The 24,149-nt window shown below is 39.2% G+C and overlaps 1 protein-coding gene across 3 annotated transcripts in view; it reads left to right on the top strand.

Moving 5' to 3' along the window:
* The window catches only part of DSE (dermatan sulfate epimerase), a 34,718-nt gene extending 14,178 nt beyond the window's left edge, over positions 1-20,540 (top strand). For 2 of the 3 annotated variants that reach the window (XM_053974085.1, XM_053974086.1), the window contains 4 exons: positions 10,409-10,662; positions 14,370-14,609; positions 15,598-15,805; positions 17,515-20,540. In XM_053974085.1, the coding sequence (XP_053830060.1) occupies positions 10,409-10,662; positions 14,370-14,609; positions 15,598-15,805; positions 17,515-19,270 (2,458 nt within the window). In that variant the 3' untranslated portion in view covers positions 19,271-20,540. Of the gene's footprint in view, positions 1-10,408; positions 10,663-14,369; positions 14,610-15,597; positions 15,806-17,514 lie in introns of those variants that run through there. The other variant, XM_053974087.1, reaches the window with a different exon arrangement.
* The last annotated feature ends 3,609 nt before the right edge of the window (positions 20,541-24,149 follow it).

Raw genomic sequence — 24,149 nt, 5'->3', positions numbered from 1 at the left:
AGCTGGATGTGGCACTGCTCCCTTCTGTCATAGCTGCTTTTCTACAGCTCTGTGGTGACAGCAGCTCAGCAGAAGTGTGAGTCAAGATTCAAGTCAGCACAAGAAGAGAAGCATTAGCTGTTCAAGCAGGATTCATTGCTCAAACTACTATTCCTTATCCTCCAATAACCAACTAGTAGTATCCTATAAATGTTATCCTTCCATGGGCCATCACTGGAATTATGCTGGATTTGAGCTAGCATAACTTGGGATCTATATCCTCCTGATTGGCATGATTGAAAAGCCATGATAGTGTTTGGGTTCCCCTGCACTAAGTATTAAAATGGTGAATGCCACAGAGTACATGAGCTAGAGCAAAAGAAGTGATGGGAGACAGAAGGGACACACAGGCCTGCATGTCACAGAAGAGAGGACGTGGGATTTAGGAAGAAAAATATTGTCTCAAAAGTGATGGTAATTTCCAAAATCTCCCACTGAAGCATAGCAATACAAAGCTTCAGTCTTAGCTCTGGAGACAATGTGGAGATAGTTTCACTTGGCACACTGACAGAGGGATATAGCCTACAGAGGTGAATCCAAGGATGTGTGACCATCTCAAATAGGAGACAGACTGCTCCAAAGTCAACACCTTCCTCCTTAGTTTCATTGTTCACACTCTTTCTTAACTTGTTTTGGGAAGGCTATAGTTACATGGCCATCTGTTTTAATGAAATAAGAAAGAGGGGGAAGTATTATTTTGAGTAGGAGGACTTGTTTGTGTCTGTTTTTTTGTTTCCTACATCTTACTCTCTGTCTCAACCTTATTTAAGTTCCCTATGTCCTGTGATTCCTGCCCTGGATTATTTCTGGATGTTCTGTCCCTTGTTATAATCCTCCCCTTTGTCCCAGTTGACCAGATACCAATCAGAACCAAGCAGGTATCCCATTTCCGCTTGGCTTTGATGTTATTTACTTGCCTCCAACTACTGTTTTTTCTCAAGCAAGTATCTTACATTACCTTGGTGAAAGAGAAATCATGTTTTTCCTGTCTTTCCCTTCTGGTGTAGACATCCCATACAGAAATCAATCAAGTTTAATCAGGGTTTTCTGCTTTGCAAAATAAGTGGCTGCAATATGCTTAGTAGTAGTGGAAGTCCAGGAGGAAATTTTAAGCATAGGTGATAGAGCTGGGCTCAGCTGCCCTTTGTATAACCTCCAGCTGGCCACCTCCTCAAATGCAAAAACATGAATCTGGTTTCCATTTTTGTTATGAACTTATGTCGAAATGCTGTCAGCATGGAGTTTACACTATAACCCCATCAGTGGTGGTAGTAAAACAGATCTCTCTCCGTTGTCCAACAGTGGTTTTCAGAAAAGTAGGAATGTGACATCTCTGAGGCATGTACTGCACTGTCTGGCTTTGCTCAAATAGGCTGGGTTAGCAGGCTGAAGAACTGGGCAGACAGATTATGTAAATCTGTTTTTCCTAAGAAACTCAATTTTAAAGTACCAGACAATGTTACTGCACGTACTTCTCCACTTAGGATAAGACTAAGAGAATAAACAATATAAATAGGAGATGTGGCTTTTCTGTGAGCTGTTCTAGCAGTGTCAGAGTGGTGGAATTTTTTGTCCAGTCTTCTAGGCATGTTTGGTTTTCCTCAGACTTTGGGAAAATACCATTCTGGATGATATATTATAATTATTGTCCTTATTAAATAATTTGAGGGCATGTGTGTTCTGTTCAGGAGGGGGAAAAGAAGGAGCAGTCTTGATGTTGCTTGACTTTGGAGCCTTGCATGTTAGGAGAGTCATCTGCCATAACTCTTTATTTCATCAGGAAAGAGGGCTTTTACAAAAAGGTATCCATAAGGTAAGTAAAATGGGCCTCTCCTTAGACCTCCTCAGTAATGTAGGTTCCAAGACTGACATGTAAATTTTATGGAAAAATATCTTTTTTATCACTGACAGATTCATCAACATGTTGGAAAGTTAAATCTGGCATTGGCAGTTTAATTCTTTCAGCAGTATAATCTGGATTTCTTTTGACTTCTACTGTCATGGCATTGACTCTAAAATAGCTTTAGAATTAAAAAAAATAAAATCATCTTAATGAGTTTTCTCTAGTTTTTGTGGCAATGTTAAGTAAAATTTAAGCCTTGCCAGAAAACAAAAGTGTATGTTTTTAGCCTATGCAGTAGTTGAATAAAAGAAATATGGTTTAAAATGTCACTGGTTATTTGTTTCAGAATGCTAGGAGATTAAGTAGACTGACATTTTAAATTTCTTCTTTACATTAGTGGAATCCTCAATAGTCCAAATATCCCAGGATACAATTATGAGAAAGTCTACTGGTAACTGATATATACATGGAAGGGGCATGTAATTAAGAACTCTGGTCCTTTCTCATCTATTAAAGTAGTCATTTTATGTCACATAATAAAGTACGCCCATAACTGAGTTCCCGTTTGTGTCAGCTTACAGAGGTTGAGCCGTTTGTCATAACAACCCATGTGGATAGGCATGCTACTCATTAGCAGAGCATCCCTAATGGCTACATCCTGGAGTAGGTTTACATTTTAAAGTAAACAGAGGGGCACTGGGTAACAGCTAACTATATCATCCAAAATAATATGGGAACGGCACTGTTGGGGAGACTAGCAACAGCAAACAAACGTGCATTAATATTTAGTTGAAATAGATGAGCATTAATGGTTTTGCCTATAAAAATTAAAAGCTGGTATTAAATAAACCCATTGGTTTTCCATGGGTTAGATATATAGATACTTTCTAAAATCTTATGGGAAGTTTGTCCTTATATTTGAATCATAATACCTTTTTTCAGAGGGAACAGAGGATATTGATGTGTTTTCTCTGACTGGCCCCTAGAGCACTCCCCACCAGAAGGGTGTTTTGGCCAAGAAGATCTGTGCTCATGATTCTTTCCATATGCCTCTGGCTTGTCCCGTTCCCGTACTGAGTGGAATGATGTAATCAGAGTCACACATTGTGCAGAAATAACAGTTCAGTCAGATTCTCTGGTTTGGACAAAGCAGTGAAAAACTTTCTTTCCTAAGCCCACTTTACAAACAAACACCTTGGAAGTTCACAAATTCTACACCCTTCTTGTAGCAAGAGAGATGTTCCGATTTGCAATGGCCAGAAAGAGATTTCTGTGGGTTTGTTTTTGGGTTTTTTTGCACATAGTTGATGCCCCATTTTTAAAGACAAGTATGTTACCAATGTGCAGTAAGGTGTGGGATTTAACAGTGGCTCTGTGGGTTTCACAGGGCAGATAATTACTGTCAAGCACGTGCAGACATTCCAGGGAAATAGCAGCAACTAAGGAGAAGGCAACAGGAGGCTTTGGATTAACAAATCTGTGTCCTTTCTGCTGCTTTCTTACAAATTAGCAATCCCGTAGCCTTCTGTTAGTCACTGCTTATTAAAAAGTATTGGAGCATCCTATAGGACCATTGCTATTAATATCCAGATAGTGCTAAATGTTGAACAGTACAGATTACAAGGTAAAAATAGGTACATGTAAATAATTAAATGTGTGGATAATAATTTGACTAAAATAAATTCATATATGCCAAGGTGAAATAAAGCAAGTCTCTGTGCTGACACCAGAAATTTATAACATCTGTTTGACTCCCAATAATCAACTAGCAATCACATTCAAAGAAAACTTAGAGGGGCTTTGTAAGACTGTGGAATAAAAGTTAGCATAAAAGAAGCTTGGAGGGTACTCTGTCTCCTACAGAGAGGAAGAAAAAGAAAAGGAAGGGTAGGAGGATGCATTTGATATCTGGAATATATGTTATGTTAGTAAGTGAAATATCAAACCCTTATGCTGTTTTTATCTTCTACATATGTAGTGTTTAAAAATAGAAATTGTGCATGTCTATGAAATTAAATGGCTAGCTGAATTTTGGAGAGCTTCTTTAATATCTAAATTGATATAGAAGATAAATTGGTGCTGACATTCTGTGGTAGCTACTGGGAGCTCACTTTGTGGCATGACTGGTATAAAAATTTGCTAAAACAAGAGCTAGAGGCAATCTCCTAAAAAAATAACATAATTAAATTTCTGTGTCTGCTTAATATGACACTGAGAACAACTAAAACAGAGTCAGTTCTAGTTTAATAATGTGTCAACACAGAAGCATCATAAAAGCAGACCCTGTGTGAGAAGGACTCGCTTGTGATCAAAGCCAAAAATGAGAGAAGATCTGAAAGAAGCTTTAGAAGCATCAGAATGACGATCATAGACCTATAAGGAAACAGAGGGAAAGTACATTAAGATTTTTAAGGAACTAAAGTTTATTTCCTCCCCATAGCACCTAAGCAGTGCAACTCTATTTTTATGGTAAGCTCTTAAAATGTCTGTCTATACGTTGCCTTTTTTCCCCATACTGACATGAATGTAGCCTTTTACATTTAACCACTGCTTTGCATTTCTTCCTGTCAACTGAGCTGCAATGAACACAGGCATGTGAGATTAGCTGTTGCTGAAACATGACTGGTATAGAAAGAGGGGCAAACCTATTTTACCTTAGACACCAGAAACATAAATCATCAGTTTTTCAAGTATGTTTTTTATGTTTCACTTTTTTGTTTTTGCAAAGGACCAAGCATGAAGGTTGGGCAGATAACGGGGTTTTTGATTTGGCAGCCAACAAGAAAGATGTGGGAAGGGTAAAAGCTGAGAAGTTGATTTTTTTTTTTCAAAGAGTCTTCTTTTTTCTTCCCAAAACTACAATTGTAGAATATTGCTCCATTTATTAAGAAAATATTCCACTTGATCAAAAAAAAAAAATACTTTGTTTTGGAGACTTGTAAGAAAAATATTTAAGATTTGGTCTGGTTTATAAAATAAATGTTTGTGGTCTTATTCCCTTTGAAAGGTGTTCTCCCTCTTGATAGGTATGCTTTGTCTAGCCACGGAAGAATATTTCTCTCTCTTGCCTGGTGGGAGGTTTAAAGCTGTATCTTCTTCCCTCAGAAGTGGGTCAGGACAATAGCAAGAGTGCCAAGGCATTGCTCTTGGCCCTGGGAAGACTATACAATTGCACAAGTGATCAAGAGGTCACTTGGCCCCATTGAGTGCCTCATTTGCATCCAACTTGACATTTTGTGTGCATTAAACTCAATCATGCTCACAGCTGGCCACCATATCTGAGGTAGATGGCATCAAAATGTACAACAGGGCTTTCTTAGAACTAACTTTCACCTCTAAGCCATTAGAAGAGAGTTCTCACTCACTTCCTTTGCATGCACTTAGTGATATTGAAAATTTCAGTACTGAGGAGTGAGTACTGCCATCCTTCCTTCAATCTCCTCCTCCAGGAGTTATTCTGCAGTGATTTGTCGTGGGAAAATTTTGAGCTTTAAAAATCAGGATGTGGATTACTTGTGTAATGCATGTGTCAGGATGTGCTTAATTCTTCATTTTGCATGCTCTGATACCATGTTAGTTGTTGACCTAGAGTCCAAAAATTAGATCTCACACTGCTTGGAAGGGTATTCTATATCTCATATTAAAGAGGGTATTTTCCTATTTACTTCAATTTGTTTTTAAGAACTGGATACACAGTGAAGGAAAGATGAGTCTAAACATCCCACAGGTCATGATCAAGGAACTCACTTGAGCAGCAGAGTTTAACTTAAATCCTGCCTTGAACTGGCCAGATAGTGGTTTTTCCCTCTTGGCTTGTATTTCTGAGGGAAATGCTAATAGAATTGTAGAAACAGAAATGTTTGCATTGGAAGGGACATTAGAGATCCTCCAGTTCCAAAACCCCTGCTCTGGGCAGGGACATCGTGGACTCGACAAGGTTGCTGAAAGCCCCATCCAGCCAAGCCTTGAACACTTCCAGGTTTATGGCATCCACAACTTCTCTGGGCAACCCATGCCAGTGCCTCAGTACCCTCACAGTCAAGAGTTTCTTCATAACTCTTAATCTCCTTTTTTAGTTTAAAACCTTTCCCCCATGTCTTATCATCATCTGCCCATGCAAAAACCCTCTTTTTTATATGTCCCCCATTAGGTACTAGGAGGTTTCTCTAGACTTCCAGGCTGAACAACCCCATCTCTCTCAACCTATCTGCATAGGAGAGGTGCTCCAGCCACCTGAGCTTCCTCTGGACTTACTCTAGCAGGTCCATGTCCTTCTTATGTTGAGGAGCCCAGAGCAGTTTGCATCACCCCAGGTGGGGTCTCACCAGGGTGGAGTAGAGGAGCAGAATCCCCACCCTCACCCTGCTGGCCATGCTGCTTTTGATGAGCCCAGAACATTTGGCTTCCGGGGCTGCAGGTGCACATCACTGGGTTGTGTCCAGCTTTTCATCCACCTAAACCCCAAAATCCACCTCTGTGGGGCTGTTCTCAGTGAATTCTTTTCCCACTGCCCCAGCCCAGGTGACCCTGCTTTCAATAAGGAGGTAGTTACTTGGTAGTGAATAGTGAGACATTAATAGTTTCTACTGAGAGAAGATGCAGTAGTAGCATCTGGAATGTTGTCAAGAAACTGAGAGGTTGTAGTGATCTTGGCTTTGTTGGTGATAGTGATTTTTACTTTCCATCCAAAATTTTATGCAAATGGTATACTTATTTAGGGCTTGGAATTTCATTTAATGAAGGTGCTGTGTATACATAGAACAAATGCAGTTGCATGCATGACGGTTCTTGATGCCGTCAATTGATCAGTAGAAAACAGGGTCTTGATCCCCCTCTTCCATATTCATTGTTCATTGTAGAAGGTGGCAAATCTAAAACAGATAAACCACATTGCACCATGCTAAAATTCTCAGCACATGTAGGAAACCATACTACTTATCCATAATTCCAGCCTTATCCATGATCTCTTTATTTCTCCATTTTCTTCATGGAGGATTTATATCAAACTCTAAATGTTTAAAATAAAATAACAAAAATATTTTATAGGATACAGATGAACAAAACTTTAAAGAACACCCCAGTCATGTGTTTACCCTGTGCCATTCACAGGATTTGTCTGGACAGCAGATTTTTGTGCAGAACAATGCATATGGCTTTGGATGTTTATGGAATTTGATCATGAGGTAGCAAACCTGTTCATCACTTTTTGCTCTTTCAAAATCTTCTCAGGTTTCCAGATATTTCCCTTATTTCCCAGATATTTCCCAGATATTTCAAGTTTCCAATATTTCCCTTCCAAATATACCTATACCTACAGATATAGGTATATAAGTGCAAAAAGGTACTGTAGGGGTGCCTTTAGCTTTCAGAATTTAAAATATATTTTAGAATTTTTATATAGTTGCCTTTGCTCAAAGTTCATATGTCTGCAACTAAGTAGTTGTTCTGTATAAAAGAACCCATTATAAATATTTTTATTTACTTTGTATTTGTTTGTTTGCTTTTGTAACATCTGATGCCTTTAAAGGCTGACAAGGCTAATGCAGCCTTGAGGTAGAGGTTACTTGCCATCGTCAGACAGTTAATTGTGAAGCTGAAGTTCATACTCTCTGATGTTCAGTTTTAGTCTTGAGTGGCTTAGAAAATAGCTTGTTGTACAGGGCAAAGTGTGGGCTTGTTTTTACCTATCTTTGTATAAATACATACCACTTTTCTTAGTAGTTAATAATTAGCCCTGAAAACACTTTTTTCACTTACGTTCAGTGCATGCCTGTGGCTCTGTGCTTTCCCCCAGTTTATCAGCCGGGCTATTTACCAAGTCTGACACTGGGAGATTCATTTGAAAAATGAGAACATAATTTAGATACAAAACCATGTAATGCTTGCTACTTGATCATTCTTCTTGTGAATCATATGATTGATATGTGAATCACCATGTTTGGTGTACATTGCTTGGTTCCCTTGAAACTAAGTTAAGGGGGGTAGCATTGATTTATAGCAACTAAAGAGTTGTTTCTTCAGAAGAGCTTCACCTTAAGAACAGATGTTAACTGTGGGTTTGTGTGTTTAGAAATTAGGATCTTTAAATCTCTAGTACTTGTGTGAATCTCCTCTGTGAAATTTTGTACAAGACTTAACTGTAGAGAAGTGCAATTTGGGGGCAGTTATGACAAAATTGCTTGTCTAACCCAAGCTGGGTAGCTGTGTCAGTATGTATGATAAGGGTGCCTAACATAAGGGTTTTTACACTGAAAGCCTGTGGGGGTTGTTTTGCTTTTGTAGGGTTTTTGTTTTGTTTTGTTTTGTTTTTTTGTTTTTTTTTTTAAATTTTCCTGAAGAGCTCAGGAGGCTAAATGCAGTTAGAATTTCTTGATTTATCCCCTCCCATGTAGAAGACTGCTTTCTATTTTGTCAGAAGCAGTGCCATGGAGACTACTATATGCTCTTACGCTGTAGAATTTGATGTGGTATTCTGTTAGAAACTAAACATAAAGTTAGCATACACTTTAACAGTGAAAGTTACAATAAATCAGTTCTACTGGCAAATCCCATTTTAAATTTAGTCAGGTAAAGAGCAGGTTTAAGCAGAATAGGTTTAGCAGAATTTAGTTAGGAGCTTGTGTGTTGTTAAAAGGATACTGAACTTTGAATTAAATATTTTAAATTAGCTCAAATTCTTTCATTGTACTTTTCTTCCACCCTAATGTATAGTTTAGCCTCAAACTCTTTGTAATTGTGCCAAGCAGATGCCTTTAAAGTGAAATTTCCTGTACGTATTTGAACTCTGATTTCTGAATAAGCAAAGGTTTAATGAAACTAAAAATACTTTGGAAATTAGAATTCATGATAGAGCTGATCAAAGGAATTTTTCTGTGTCAAAGGATTCCTGACAGGAATCATGGTGCCAGAGTGTTGCGTATATTTGGCATAGAATGTAACTTTAATTTTATGTATAGGATCAACAACATTTTAATAGTTCTTTCAATTACAAGGAAAGATGAAGAAGCAGAAATAGAGAATTAATTGAGATTGACAAATAACCAGATAACTCAGACTGATGTATTTAATTTAAATCTGTGAGACAAATATTTCATTTAAAAAAAGGAAAAAATTTCACTGCAAGCAGAAGATGGAATCAAAGCTGAGAGAAGGTGAACAGTTAAAGCTGTTGGAAATTCAGGTGATAAAAAAGCATACAGAGAGTTTCCTTACATGAGAGTATGAATATGCCAAACTTGAGTTCTTCCAATGATTTAAATATGCTGAAATAAAAATTGAAGGTCTTTTTATTTTTACTTGCACATGATGTCTTTTACCAGCACTGCAGTGCCTTAGGCTGATTCTACGTGCTTTATTAATGGATTTGAAATGCCAATAAATGCTTCTGTAGCAGAATTTTTTTCGTTTTATCTTACTCTTTGGGGATTTTTTTTCTCATCTGTTCACACTGCTGTTTACACAAATGAAGATGGAATCATATTTGTCAAGTCATAAAGTAGCTGAAACTGGAATGTGTGTGCCTTCAGGAGCACACCAACATTTCTATTGATTGCAGTAAGACACTCATGTCAACAATTTAAATTCATTTCTGTAATAAAAAATAGATTGCAAAAAAAGTGAAAGAGGAGAACATGAAAGCCTGAAAGCAACTGATAATTTTTCAGTTTATAAAAGTTTACTTTCACTATGTATTCCTTCACATTTTTATTTCTGTAGAACCATGGTCAGGAAGTACTGTAAGTACTGCAAAACTAAAGTCATTGATACACAATGTATGCCTGATTTAAGAGGAATATTTGCTCCATACTACCTATATTGTGAATTTTCTTGGTAAAAATTTACTATTTTGCTAAGTTCAGTGTAATCATTGGACACAAGCCAGTAGTTCCTAGAAAATAATTTTTGAGTATTGACAGCATTTTACCTCTTTTCTGTCTTATCATTAAAAAACCCCAGTGTTTATTAAGAATGTTAATTCGAGCTATAGTAAAACTAAGTTTCCTCTTCTCTACTTCCGTCCTTGAGTGCATTTGGGACGTGAAAAAACAGTATAGTGAGTTGTTTTATTACACTTGCTTTAAAGACAGCTTTAGTCTCATAGGCACCATTTATCATCAACTGACTCGTTTGGAAAAGAAAAAATAATTGTTACAGTAGGCTGGAGGAGTATAAACCATTGCATATTACTTTATCACAAAAATTATATGAATCTTACTTCAGATGAATAGATTCCATTTCTGTACAATCAATATTCTGCCTATTTTTCTCCTAGCAAAATGCAGAATATTTCAAACATTTTTTTCTAATATTTAGCAACTTAATCTTTCTAATAAAGTTTTTGAGCTTTGTTGTCCATATTTAGGATGGGAAAAAATAGTTTAGAGACTTGATAAGTAGCTTGCTACTGTGTTAAAATTCAACATGGATCATCTAACTTTGGAGACTTTAAGTCATATACTTATCACAGTACAGTAAGGGGGAAAACTAAGTAGGTGAAAATTAATTGCTGTCTTTATTTATTGACAGGCTAGTGAAGGATGCCCCCTGGGATGAAGTCCCTCTTGCTCACTCCTTGGTTGGTTTTGCCACTGCTTATGACTTCTTGTACAGCTACCTTAGCAAGATTCAACAGGAGAGATTTCTTGAAGTCATTGCCAATGCCTCGGGATACATGTACGAAACATCATACAGACGTGGATGGGGCTTCCAGTACCTTCACAACCACCAGCCTACCAACTGTGTGGCCCTGCTGGCTGGAAGCCTGGTTCTGATGAATCAAGGTATGTGCTAAGCCATAGGAATGTTTTTTCTGAAGTGTATCTACTCAAATCAGCCACTTATGTAGCAAAGTTCAGGATTTGATAAAAATGCTTCTTACTGTACAGCAGTATTGGGTTTGCTCTTTTGCTGCTTAGTAAAATTTAATTTACTGAATAGAACAAAAGTCTGTGGGCAGATGTACAAGGCATGATGTGTGTGTATATAAGTTCAGTTTTCTAAGTGATTCTGAAATTCTTGCCCCACAGTTTGTAAGAGTTAAAAATCCCCTTGTGTGCAGTTTGTCCAGTCCTGATTCATGGACAGTGTCTTTCAGAGTAGATTATCAATGTAGTATGATGCACTTGTCTCCTTACATAAAGCATTGTGAAAATCAGCAGTCAGAAATGCTCAGTGCTCTGACCTGGGAGCCAGACAACAGGATAACCTGGAATTTCATCCAAGACTTCTGTCCTGTCACCTGGGGGAGCTGCAAAAGTGTAACTTATCAAGTTATGAGTGCCACAGCTTAGGACCTTTCTTCCCAACAGCCTTTTCTATGGGGATATGCAATGCTGTACTTTTTTCCCTCTGAACTCTGCCATTGCACCCCACAACCAACATTTGTGCCTGGTTTCCTCTACTTCTTTGCTTCGGGGACAGAAAACCATCCTTTCCATTTCCAAGGTGAATGCCCTGGCCAGTAGCTTTTGCCTGCTCTGTCGAGGGGCTGTCCCTGTCCTGCTGGAGAATGCAAGTCACAGAGAGAGAGAAAACAGGTGAGCAATCCTGACTATAAACCCCAGAGGTACTTCAGCTGAGAGATGGAAGTCATGGAGCCAGGTCCTGCTTTTATAATAATTAATCCGTAGTTCATCAGGTGATTATTTTATATGTGCTAGAAGTATTTGGAAAACATGATTCCCAATGGAATTACTTACACACTGCAAGTCAAGGAAATCTAGTTTCTGGATGCTGATGGTGTTGCCAAGCTGCTCAGCCCTGCCAAACAGAGGCACATCTACACATCACTGGAGCTTTCAAGTGCCCAAAGAGATGTGACCAAAAAGTTGGCACCTGCTAGGTTTGGAAGGTCATTTTTTGCTAAGTGCCTGTCAAAACAGACACACTGACTGATGTGTATATGTTGAAAAGCATCAAGAGCATGTGTGGAAATTATTCCCTATCCTCTGTCTTGCCTTCCACAAATTGAAGACTCAAGCCATGTTTATTCAGTGGGTTTGCTAAATTTCATATAATTCCAGCCTTCCCTAAGCCTTTGTTGGTGCAGAAAGCTGGCAGTTTGCGAGATGGTTGTGCTTTTCATTAAGCTATAGACCATAAGTATGCCGTGTGAAAACCAATGAAAACATCACAAAGCTGGGCAATATTTTTTTTTTTCACTAAATTGATGGTGTTTGGGGGTAGGAGGAAGAAAAAAAGCAGGAAACTAATGAATTCTTGAGCAATTTGAAAATAGTAGTAGTATTTCAAATGAAAATAGGTCAAAATAGACTGCATATTTCTAAATTAAAATGTTATTATTTTGATATAGAGAAACTATTTTTTTTAAATAGCAACTTAAATGAAGTTTTTCTGTTAGTCTAAAATAAAAAAAAACCAAACCGTAATTCCAATATGAATGAAAATAATCTGAAGGAGAAAGAAAAGCAAGGGAGAAAAGGGATGAACATGTTATGCTTCTGATTCAGATACATAGTGATTGCAAATAATGTATCCCAGTGTAGGCCTTTCTCATGGAAGGTTTGAATTCCAACTAGTAAGTTTAAACACAATTCAGCTATTGAAGCCTGTAGAGACTAAACAGCCAATTTAAAAGAATGTAAATGTTGCCAAAGAAATGAAAAATTAAACTAATTGAAGTTAATTCTAGGCACGTGCGTATGGCAAAGTCTTTGCACTTAAACACTCAGATGTTCAAAACAGAAACTTGAGTAAGGCTTTGATAGATATAGATAGATGGCTTATATACTTCTAAATTTAGGTGAGGTTTTTTCTGGTTTGTCATGTAGCCTGACAGGGTGTTGATTCTTTTATTTTTTTCATTTCAATGTATTATTATTCTTTTAGTGTACTATAAGTGTAGCATTATAGCATAGATACATCCGAAGTAAACAGAACATTAATGCATTACAATGGTAAAGGTACTGTGCTGAACCATGGCAAATAACATTCTTGAGGTAGTCATAGCTTCCCTTTTATGTCACAAGGGAAAACAGGAGTGGAAACATTCAGGATTTTATTCTGACAGACCACTGTGCTTCCAGCTCCATGAAGAGTAATGAAAGAGTGTCTTAATAGCTGTGAGTGAAGTGGAAGTAAGTAGTACCACTGCCACTGTTGCTCAGGCCTTCCCCATCACAGTTTCTCTTCAGCCAGGCATTTAAAGTACTGTGATAGACTCAGGTTGTCTGTTTTCCTTAGACACTGCTATTTTTTTTTTTTTTTGTCTCTGTTAACTGAGCAGGATTTGGCAGCCTTGTCTAGTAGAATGCCTGAATTACTCATCACTCTGCTGAGCATAAATACAGTGTTGGTGGCAATGAGATGAAACACTGAGTAACAGGACTGAATGTAGCTCCTACTCCCTTAGCACATGTGCTTCATTCAGCCAGGCACTGCTTCACCATGTAGTGGGGTATAACATGTGCTAGCTGGGCTTTGCTATCGGATGGAATTAAGTCTGGTTTAGTCTGTGTCCAGATACTTTGAACTGGGAGAACACTAAGCTGCCATGTAGAAGCACAAGGCAGGTGATCTCTGTTTAGTCCTACCTCTCTTGCTACTCAAGCCAAAAAGCCTTTCCTCTGCTGGATTCCATGTGCTGACTTCTGCAATACATAAATGCGGTGCTGAGGCCCTCATGCTTGGGCTTAGTGAAAGCAGACTGGCACTGAGAAAGTTTCTCATGACTTCCTCCCGTGTCCTGATTTGTGTAGAGCAGACCAAAACAGTAAGATCTCTGAAATGCTTTTGTTTAGAAAAACTGAAATTGCTTAGGTCATGTATATGTGTATGCTGAGAATTTATCTGCTTGGAAGATAAATTTTATTCTGGAATTGAGGAACCTACTTTTGGAATTACCCATGCACAGCTCTTCCAAAAATACCTTTTATTTGGATAACCCTTTAAGTTGTACAACAAACTGAAAATATAAGTAGAATAGAGCAGGTCTTAAAATAGAGCATGAGTTAGCTCGTTGTCATATCAGTTAACTGCAGCTCAAATGTGAACTTTTCTACTTTTTTAGTCTCTGTGGATCTCCTTGCCATGCTGGTGATCCTGCCAGCGAAAAATGACTGATCAGAATTGTTGCATTATTGGAGCCCTCTAGTGGGGCCATTGGTTTGTTTTCATACAGCTTTAATTTGACATGGAATAAATAGTCCTGGTTTGGCTCTTCCCTTTTTTGCATGTCCTGAATGTGTTAAGGAAATTTTCTTTTTAATTGTAAAGCACAGCCCCATATTATTGGCAAAAAAAGGTGTTTGATAGATTTTCCAGTGCTCATGTGACCTTGCTTTGCTGCATTTAAATACAGTATTTTATTTTTCACCTTAGAAGTACAGGAATGCTGCGGCAGTAGGTTGTATTATAGACCCTGGACTGCAGATTCCTTGTTGGGAAGGACCCCACTGTGGGAGTACAGACAGCACCATCTGTGAACTATTGTGCTCTGATTAGTTTTGCCATTGTCTTTTTCTTTCAGGCTACCTTCAGGAAGCTTACTTGTGGACCAAGCAAGTGCTGGCAATCATGGAGAAGTCAGTAGTACTGCTGCAGGAGGTCACAGATGGCTCCCTCTATGAAGGGGTGGCTTATGGCAGCTACACAACCAGATCACTGTTTCAGTACATGTTTCTTGTCCAAAGGCATTTTGACATCAATCACTTCAGCCACCCTTGGCTCAAGCAGCACTTTGCATTTATGTACAGGACTGTCCTGCCCGGTAGGTCCTTTGGCTGAATGAAGATGAATCTCTTTATTTTTGAAGCAGCAATAAATTTCATACTTTAAATAGGCCATTTTAAAACAGCACTCTACTTAGATTCTTTTCAAAATAACCATTTCCTTGGGTTTTACCTTCAACAGTTCAAAACAGTAACATCCTTGTTTATCATTGCTTATTAATGAGGGACACCTTCCACTAGCACAGGCTGCTCAAAGCCCCATCCAACCTATCCTTAAACACTGCCAGGAGTGGAGCATCCACAACTTCACAACCTGTTCACATGCCTCACTATCCCCACAGGAAAGAACCTCTTCCTCTTTTCTAGACTAGGTCTACCCTCTTTCAGTTTAAAGCTGTTACCCCTTTTGTTGCTTATTTGCAGGACACTTAATCAGGAACTCACATTGCTCAAATTCCAGGTTAAAAAAACTTAGATAACTCTCTTGGAACCCCAGATCTATCCATGTATGCAAGGGGGGCTGAATGCAGCTTTGGTATGCCAGCATAAGTACATAAGGAATTGTGCTGTCTCCATGTGAGACCTCAGGGATCCTTTGGGGAGAGGTTCCTAAGAGCAAAATGAACTCACACTGATGGTTTCAAGGTGCAGCTGATTATTTTGTTCTTTGGGGCACCTCTGGTTTATTCCTTTGCAGAGTATAGGTTCCCATAAAACCAGTAAAGCTGTAAAGGGAAAAGTTACCTTTGCCAGACTTGAGTGAGGAGAGGAAGTGGATTGCATCTTACATTTTGTGTAGTACTTTGGCTGTCTGTAGCCCAAAGCCAAAGAAGAAAGCTGAATATTCAAGTTAGCTGCAGCAGAAGGAAACCATTCCTGTGTAACCTATTTATGGCTCATTTACAACCAGGTCTATAAACATCAGAAAAGGCTGCTTCTGTTTGCACCGCTTGGCTTCACCGACACGCTCTTCAAAAGCATCTTTGTGTGCTGATTTGTTCTTTCTCCTTTTCGCTTTTCCCCAAGGCTTCCAGAGAACTGTGGCCATCGCAGATTCCAACTATAACTGGTTCTACGGGCCGGAGAGCCAGCTGGTGTTTCTCGACAAGTTTGTCATGCGCAATGGCAGTGGGAACTGGCTGGCAGAGCAGATCAGAAGGAACCGAGTGGTGGAGGGCCCGGGCACACCATCCAAAGGGCAGAGGTGGTGCACTCTCCACACTGAATTTCTCTGGTATGAAAGGGAATGAGTGGGCTCAAAAGGAACTTGGCAGCTGTTTGCTGTTAGTGATAATTCATTGTTTTTAGATGTGCACCATACAGGCCGGGCTCAGGCTGTCCGTGTGCCACGCAGGGTCATGGGGCACAGAAGAACTTCTTCACTTAGCACAGGTTGCCACAGGGAACACCCTGGTCTTGTCGTACATCTGTTTTTATGGTTTCTTTCCACTGTCTATTGCTTTCATAGAATATAGGCCATTCCAAAGGAGCTGAAAATTTGCCTCTATGTAGTCTTTGTTTAATTTGGTCTGTTCTAATGGGGTTTAATCAAGTTGTGTTCTTTTATAATGAATTAGGTGAATTTTTAAAGCTTAGTTTTCATTCAAAAGTTCTGTAAAATAGTATAAACTTTCTTTTAAAAGCTAAAAAATCCAAGCAGTAAGGCTAGTGTTAACAGGATTTGCACACTAATTAGCAAGTTATGCTTGGAAAATATGCCATGCTAGATGGCTAGATGGATATTTTTCCATGCAATTTACAGCTATGCTAACTTCTATGTCAATCTTCTTAAAGTAAGATATTAAAAGATTCAAGAAGCTTTAGATCCACATATTAATTCCCTTTGTTTGTGGAGGTAACAACTATGTTTTCAAGAAGTCAGTGTAGCTCTTTCTCTCTTGCAAGAAAAATCTTATTGTGTATCTGTTGGTTTGCACATATGATGTGCACATTAGAGTGCGTCTTTGTTAGGCTCCAAGCAGCCTTCATCTTGTTACTTGCAAAATACAGAATCTCTCCTCTACAACCTCATCCCATCACTGTTTTCTCCCGTGTCTCCATGGAAATTCTGGTACTGTCTAGGGCCTGCCAGAAACTCCTGGTTAGTTGTAAGAATAAATCTGATTCTAGAACCATCTAACAGAAATGTTAGTGGGCTTAATATGGCTTTGTTTATTTTGGTTGCTTAAAAACAGTGCCAGAAGGTTAAGTTTTGTTTTGGATTTTTCTTGTTTTACCTTCCATAGATAAAATTGTAATAATTTTAACCTTTTCTGGAATTAAGGCTTCTTTTTAAACAAAATGTCTTATATCTTACAATTCATACAAGAAAAAACATGAAAATTTTTCTTCTGCATAGTTTGGAGAAAGAGAATAATATGCATTAACTGATACAAATAATAAACATTTAACTTTCAGAATGCCTTTTCATTAATTTTTCATTTATTGCCTATTCTGTTTGAAGACTACAGACTTCTGTAATCATCATTTTGGGGAAACAGATACTCTCCTTCTCTTTGTTAAGTAGTCAGTATAAATAGGCACAAATGCTGATGTCTAGGCAGTGTCTGCAGCCTGGTCTAATTTGCCCTTTTTAAAGATCTGTCTTATAGTTGGTAGGTTTATGACTATTTAGGACAACATGTGGCTAGTTAGAAATTAGTGGTACTCTTTATTTTTGAACTGTAGAAAGACTGCTTGCTTTAAATGCAGACCAGGTGCTTTCAGCTATTGTTCTGTAAAAAGCACACAACAAATTTGTATAGGGATTAGTATGATGAATCATAATTACAGCTATGTTATTAGGAAGCATAACTGTAGGCTTTATATTGTTGGCTTGCTCCTTGATGTAGCTAGTGAATGGTTTTTTGAGTTTTGTACAAGTGATGATAGTGGAATCAGTCAAGTGATTTTTGACCCCATTTTTCCCATCTTTTTTTGCAGGTATGATGCAAGTTTACGCTCTGTACCTCCACCAGACTATGGGGTTCCTAAGCTGCATTATTTTGAGGACTGGGGAGTGGTAACTTATGGAAGTGCTTTGCCAGCTGAAATCAACAGGCCTTTCCTTTCCTTCAAGTCAGGAAAGCTGGGAGGACGTGCAATATACGATATTGTTCATAAGAACAAGTACAAAGAGTGGATCAAGGGTTGGAGGAACTTTAATGCTGGCCACGAACACCCAGACCAGAACTCCTTCACTTTCGCTCCCAATGGCGTACCTTTCATAACAGAAGCTCTGTATGGGCCAAAATATACTTTTTTTAATAATGTGTTGATGTTTTCCCCTGCTGTGTCTAAGAGCTGCTTCTCCCCATGGGAAGGGCAGATTACAGAAGACTGTTCCTCAAAGTGGCTTAAATATAAACATGACTTGGCTGGTGACTGTCAGGGACGAGTGGTTGCTGCCACGGAGAGAAGCGGGGTGGTTTTTATCAGGGGAGAAGGAGTGGGTGCATACAATCCTAAACTGAAGCTAAGAAAATTGCAACGAAACCTTATACTTCTCCATCCCCAGCTTCTCTTGCTAGTGGACCAAATCCACCTAGAAGATGACAGCCCTCTGGAGGCAGCGACCAGTTTCTTCCACAATGTGGATGTGCCTTTTGAAGAAACAGTTGTTGATGATGTCCATGGGGCCTTCATTAGGCACCGTGATGGGATATATAAGATGTACTGGATGGATGACACTGGCCACAGTGAGAAAGCCACCATTGCCTCGAGGATGTATCCCCGGGGCTACCCCTACAATGGAACAAACTACGTGAATGTAACGACCCTGCTGCGGCACCCCGTCACGAGGGCCATCTACCTTTTCATTGGGCCCTCTGTGGACGTGCAGAGCTTCACCGTGCGTGGAGATTCCCCGCAGCTGGATGTTTTTGTGACCACTGGTGAGCATGCCTACGCCGTATACCTGTGGCCCGTCGAGGATGGCTCCCGCTCTGCCTTTGCACAGGTTATTGCAGACCGCCAGAAAATTGTCTTTGACCGAGCCTCTGCCATTAGGAGCTCCACAGTGCCAGAAGTGAAGGACTACATAGGGATTGTGGAGAGGAACTTGCAACATTTTAAGCCTGTCTTCCAGCAGCTTGAGAAGCAGATCCTGTCTCGTGTACGCAACACGGACAGCTTTAGGAAGACTGCTGAGCGCCTGCTGAGGTTTTCAGATAAGAGACAGACAGAAGAGGCCATTGACAGGCTATTTGCAATCTCACAGAGGCAGCAGCAGCATGGCAGAGCAAAGAAAAACAGAAAGGTAGCCAAAGGCTACAAATTTGTTGATGCTGTTCCTGACATTTTTGCACAGATTGAGGTAAATGAAAGAAAAGTGCGACAAAAGGCACAGACTCAAGCACAAAAAGAGTTGCCTGTAGACGAAGATGAGGAAATGAAAGATCTTCTGGACTTTGCAGATATCACTTATGTGAAGCACAAAACTGGGGTGTCAATCAAAGGCAGATCAGGGCTGACACAGATGGTGGCGACTGCTCGAAGTGCCCCATCAATATCAGCTTCTTATACTCGCCTCTTTCTAATTCTTAACATTGCTATTTTTTTTGTCATGCTAGCAATGCAGCTCACATATTTCCAGAAGGCCAAGAGACTGCATGGCCAAAGATGTCTGTATGCAATACTTTTAGTAGACAGCTGTATATTATTGTGGCTGTATTCTTCCTGTTCTCAGTCACAATGTTAGCAGAAGACCTCTACTAGTTGACCAGTTTATGGTCATATATATCTATGCAAAAACATTAACCCTAATAGGGCCAAAGTTTATATCGTCTCTTTTTTTTTTTTCTTTTTTTTTTTTCCTGAAACATTCCAAAAACATCTGGGGAAAGATTGTTTTCGGACCAGAAGGGATTAAAGAATAGGGCAAGCAATTAATATCTCAGAAAAATCAGTACTTAATAAGTACTCCTCCTTTGTGTTTTGAGTTGGGACTCACATCTGAGGGAATGTTATGCTTTGTTCATCAAAGTGCAGTAATGAAAAGTTGTAATTAATTTTTTTTGTGAGAAGAGCCCTTGTGATAGGTTTGTTTCTAAGTTTTTTTTAATACAGAATTTGATTTGCATGTAGTGAGTTTTCATTTCAGGCTGCTAGGGATGTCTCTGGACATTCTCCTAAGACAAGGACATTCGAACATACATATACAAGGCAGATCTTAGCAGCAGACTTAATTTCTGTCTGCCAAACCAAAGAATGGCTCAATATGGGATGCCCCTGTATCATTACTGCGGACCCTTATGTTGTCCCATGCTTTACAAATCTGGCACAGTGGGGAAACGACAATCATGTCAGTGCTTACCAAGCGAGAGGCACATCACTAGTAGGTAGTAGTAGAAGGCAAAAATGGGTTTAACTCAAAGTAGAACAGAATGCAATTCTCAGGAAAATAAAGCCATTTATATTTTAGCCAAGTGTGGGCTGTAGAATGCTGAATTCTCTGGGGTCCGTTCTCCATTTTACAAGGGTTTCAAGAAAGTTTTCTATAGTTTGAAGCATGTCTTAGTAGGGAAATCATGTCCTAGATCACTGCCCTTCCATATGTAATTTTAAAAATACAAAGAACCAAAGCAATCCTGTGGTAACCTCAGCAACTGCCAGTATGGAAAAGTATGTATTAAGGAAGTATTTAACGTCTTTTTTCTTTTCAAATGGCTAGAAAGAGGACACTTAAAATTTTGTGAACAGCCTGTTCTCTATAAAGCACCAGCAAGGGTTCTGCAAGCTCTTGGTGGCCCCAGGTCAATTATTTGAGGATTAGTGGTAAATGGAATCATGTGGTTTATGACAAAAATAAGTTTGACATCTCCACATATATTCCCCTCTGTTCATTAAACTAATTTCAAAAACTCATAGCTATTTGAGAAAATGGAAACTGTGGAATTGGGGCATACCTGTATGTCTTTACAGAAGAAGAATTCTTCAGTACATTTGCTAAATAAAAGCATTATAATTATCTCTATGGAAAAGTTGTTTTTCTTTTATTTAAGTATTTTTCCTGATAATTACAGTAATTATGTTCATCAGCATTTGCTTCAAACCACAAACCTTTACTTCCTCTTCTTTACACCATTTAAATGTATGTTATCTACATTACTCCTGTTAAGCCTTCTCCAAGTCTGTGTTTTGAAATGTGATGAGCTTTCCTTGTCTAAACAACTTCAGTGAATAGGTCAGAATATATTCACTAGGTTCCAGCTCCTGAGTCAGTTCAGAGCACTGTATTCACATTAATAAGCCCTACTGCAGTCTCCAGTGCCTGGATTTATTCAATGAAATTGGCTACATTATATCTGAGCAAAGATTTAGGTACCCGGTTAATTTCTGATCCATACATAGTCTCTGGATTATGAAAGCCTTCAGACAGTAACTCAGCTCACCTAAGACCTTGGAACACCTTCAAGACATCCCTTCTCCTTTTCCCTGATTGCAAAGGACATGTGAGGTGAATAATTGTCTATTTCAACTCACTCATTTTGTTTCTTAAGGCAAAAAGAGGGAGTAAGGCCAGTTTCTTAAGGCCTGGGGAGTATCACCCATACAGCTCCAGGTTGGTAGTGGTGCCTGCTGAAAGCAACTAAACTGTGACAGGCTGTGGATAACTGGAAATCTCTTTACTTCTGTCTTTGCACTGTGATGACATAAACACATGCAAAAATAGTTGTTGGCTTATGTTCAATTTTAAAAACACTGTTAGTTTTCCAATATTAGGTGACACTATTACTTGCCATGAAACACCAAAAAAAGCAAGAGTTTATTTCATGTCTATACACATTTCCCCTGTGTCAATTTGCTATTGCTTTGAACAACCACAAAGCCACCCTGTAGTCTAGAAGACTAAGAAGTGCCTGCAATTCTTTGTTTGCTGTGTGGCTCTAAGTTCTAGCATGGGATTTGTGTAGCTGTAAAATGAAACTGCAGAGATTAGCAATTAAGGTATGGTTTTGCATGTTAGCTCTCATTTACTATGCTTCTCTGCACTGTTCCAGCAGTGCCAAGGGAAAGAGGAGGCTGCAAGAGCTGCCCATGCTCACAGCCAGGTCTCAAAGCAGCTTTTAAAGCAGACCAGCATTCAAACACACAGTGTGTGTGCAATGATATTGTAATGCGAAATGAAATGCATCAGCCTGACCCTCTTCAATGAGAGACCAGACCCATTTCAGCATGAAGTGTGCATCCAGAGGGTTTGCAGCCTGTGCTTGGTTTGCATCTGTTAAGGATTTATGTGTATATGACTGTCATTACTTGCTGCTCCAAACTCCATTTGCACAGATGTGACTTTGATACAGATTGGGCAACTAAAGAAGCAAATTAAGCCTTAATTGTGTTGACTGTCTCTTAGATATGAAAAGAATCCTTAGTTATTCTTTTCCAGGCCAGAGCCTTTAAAAAGGCCCTCTCCAGTGGTTCTGTTTCCACTCTTTTTTCCCATTCTTGTCTCTCTCATTCCTTGCCAAGGACTGTAACTTTGTTTGATTTTTATTTTGAAACAAATTGAAGAACAGATTGTTCTATGCCATCAATAATGTGCCATGGGCAATCGGATGTTAGCTAGAAGTGTCTGTGTCACAGAAAAGAAACAGTTTGAGGCCTCAGGTGGCAGGACCCTGAAAAATCCAAGCTGCCCTTGCTTCACTAGGAAGTGCAGCAAGGAAGAACAGGTAAATGGGATCAGCCCAACAACCCTACTGGCTTGTGAGAGGGCTGGAGAAAGATGGTATTCTTCCACACTTGCTTATGCAGGAGAGAATGCTCTCCTCACCTTTGCATCCTTTGAGCTGCAGAAGAGAAGCAGCCTTGGTGGGCTCTGTGTCCATGCTAGAACCATTTAGCACTGGGTTCATCTAGACTGGGTATACCGAACAATTTCTGAAATGTCACTGTATGGCACCCAGCAGCAAAGTTATTTTTCGCTCCCTGTTTTAAATGGAGTAAAAAAACTGAGGGGTTTCTGGCACATGCTTCTGCTCCCATTCGTGTTCTACTTCTTTTTCATTTCTGCAAATGTTCATTTTCTGCATCACTGTCCACAGGAAAAAGTGGCTATCCAAGAACTCAGTGTATGTGGATGGGTTCCTGTGTTCATCTGAGACCCTGCTGACTTCACTCAATTTCTCTTCAATAGCTGTTCTTCAATCATGCGTGCTTCATTTCAGGACTGCAGTCTAATTTAGTCTAAAGTTAATTCACTGTATTCTGAACAAAGTGAATGGCAATTCAGCCCACAGGTAGTGGTGTATATGTTTGAGGGTGGAAGTGGAATCTGGTTCTTAGATTCTTTCAATTATATTTTTGAGTCCAGCCAAAAAATGTCTATCTATGTTATATACATCATTGTGACTCAAGGAAGCAAAGGGAAAGGAGCACATTACTTCATTTCTTAAAACTTGTAAGATGAAAGCTTATTCTGAAGAATTATGTGTCTGAATTTCTGTTGGTCTATGTATTTTCCACTGATGAAAAGCATTTTCTTAGTGTTTGAAACCATATAGAATTCGGAAAATAGCTGTATTTCTGCACTGGGCCATTACATTCACATTTACTTGGTCTGCAAAAGGCTCAGTTGGGATCATAAATACTTTTGTCTAACTTCAATCCCTTTGCTCTGGCTAGTCTGTTAAAATCAGTAGGGTAACTTCAGGCTGGTAAGTCAGACTGAGCTACTGAAACCAAGATGTCACTTTCTGTCCTTTCTTGGCAGCTTGACTCCAGGAGCTCTCTGCAGCAGAAGGCCTATGCAATCCAGTGCTGGATATGTCTGTATGTCATGAGAATAGAGACTGTTTTCCAAACAAGTTCAACCTTGAAACAATGTCAAAGCACTTCAAATAAGAGCCCTGGACCCTCTCAAGGAACAAAACTATTCCATGCTTCAGACAGGCAGGAGACTGGACCCAACTACACAATATATGAGTGCATTCGTTCAGCGAAATGCATGTGTAGCATTTTCCCTAGATGCTATTTTTCCTGGCAGGTTCTTCAGACTGATAAAGCATTTATAACATTTATGATGATTTTCCAGAAATTTAGGACACACAGAAAAATTGCTAGCTGAAATGCATTATTGTATAAGTCATTTAGCATGATGTTGTGACCTTTTACCCCTTTGACTTGTGTCCAAAACCATCAATGATTTTACTGGTTTCCTAACTGACCCTGGGACGATCAAGAGGAAAACTGTCCCACTCCAACCCCCAGGGCTTTGTTACCGTGAACAATAATCCATAAGAAGTACAAGCAATCCATAACATGAGTTTATGACTGACCCCAAAATATTGACATACATTTTTTCACCAAGCATTCCATACTCAGTCTAACTTTGTACCTACCTCCAGTTGGAAGGCATTCTTCAAGGAGGTGGAATGCTTCTAAAATCACAAATATAAAACCCGTGGTTTCCCACCTCATCTTCATTATTACCACAACATAGGAAGTGAGGAATACCAGGAAAGCTGGGCCCATTGGATATGCCTACAGGAAATGGTAGTGAAGAAAACCTGAGGAGGATTGGTGCATGGAAACTTCACTACACTGCCACCCTGCTGTGAGAGTAAGCTAGAGGAATT

This window comes from Vidua macroura, chromosome 3, assembly GCF_024509145.1.
Source record: "Vidua macroura isolate BioBank_ID:100142 chromosome 3, ASM2450914v1, whole genome shotgun sequence".
Classification (NCBI taxonomy): Eukaryota; Metazoa; Chordata; class Aves; order Passeriformes; family Viduidae; genus Vidua; species Vidua macroura.
The sequence above is the reverse complement of the archived record's forward strand: the minus strand, read 5'-3'. Positions and strand labels throughout refer to the sequence as shown.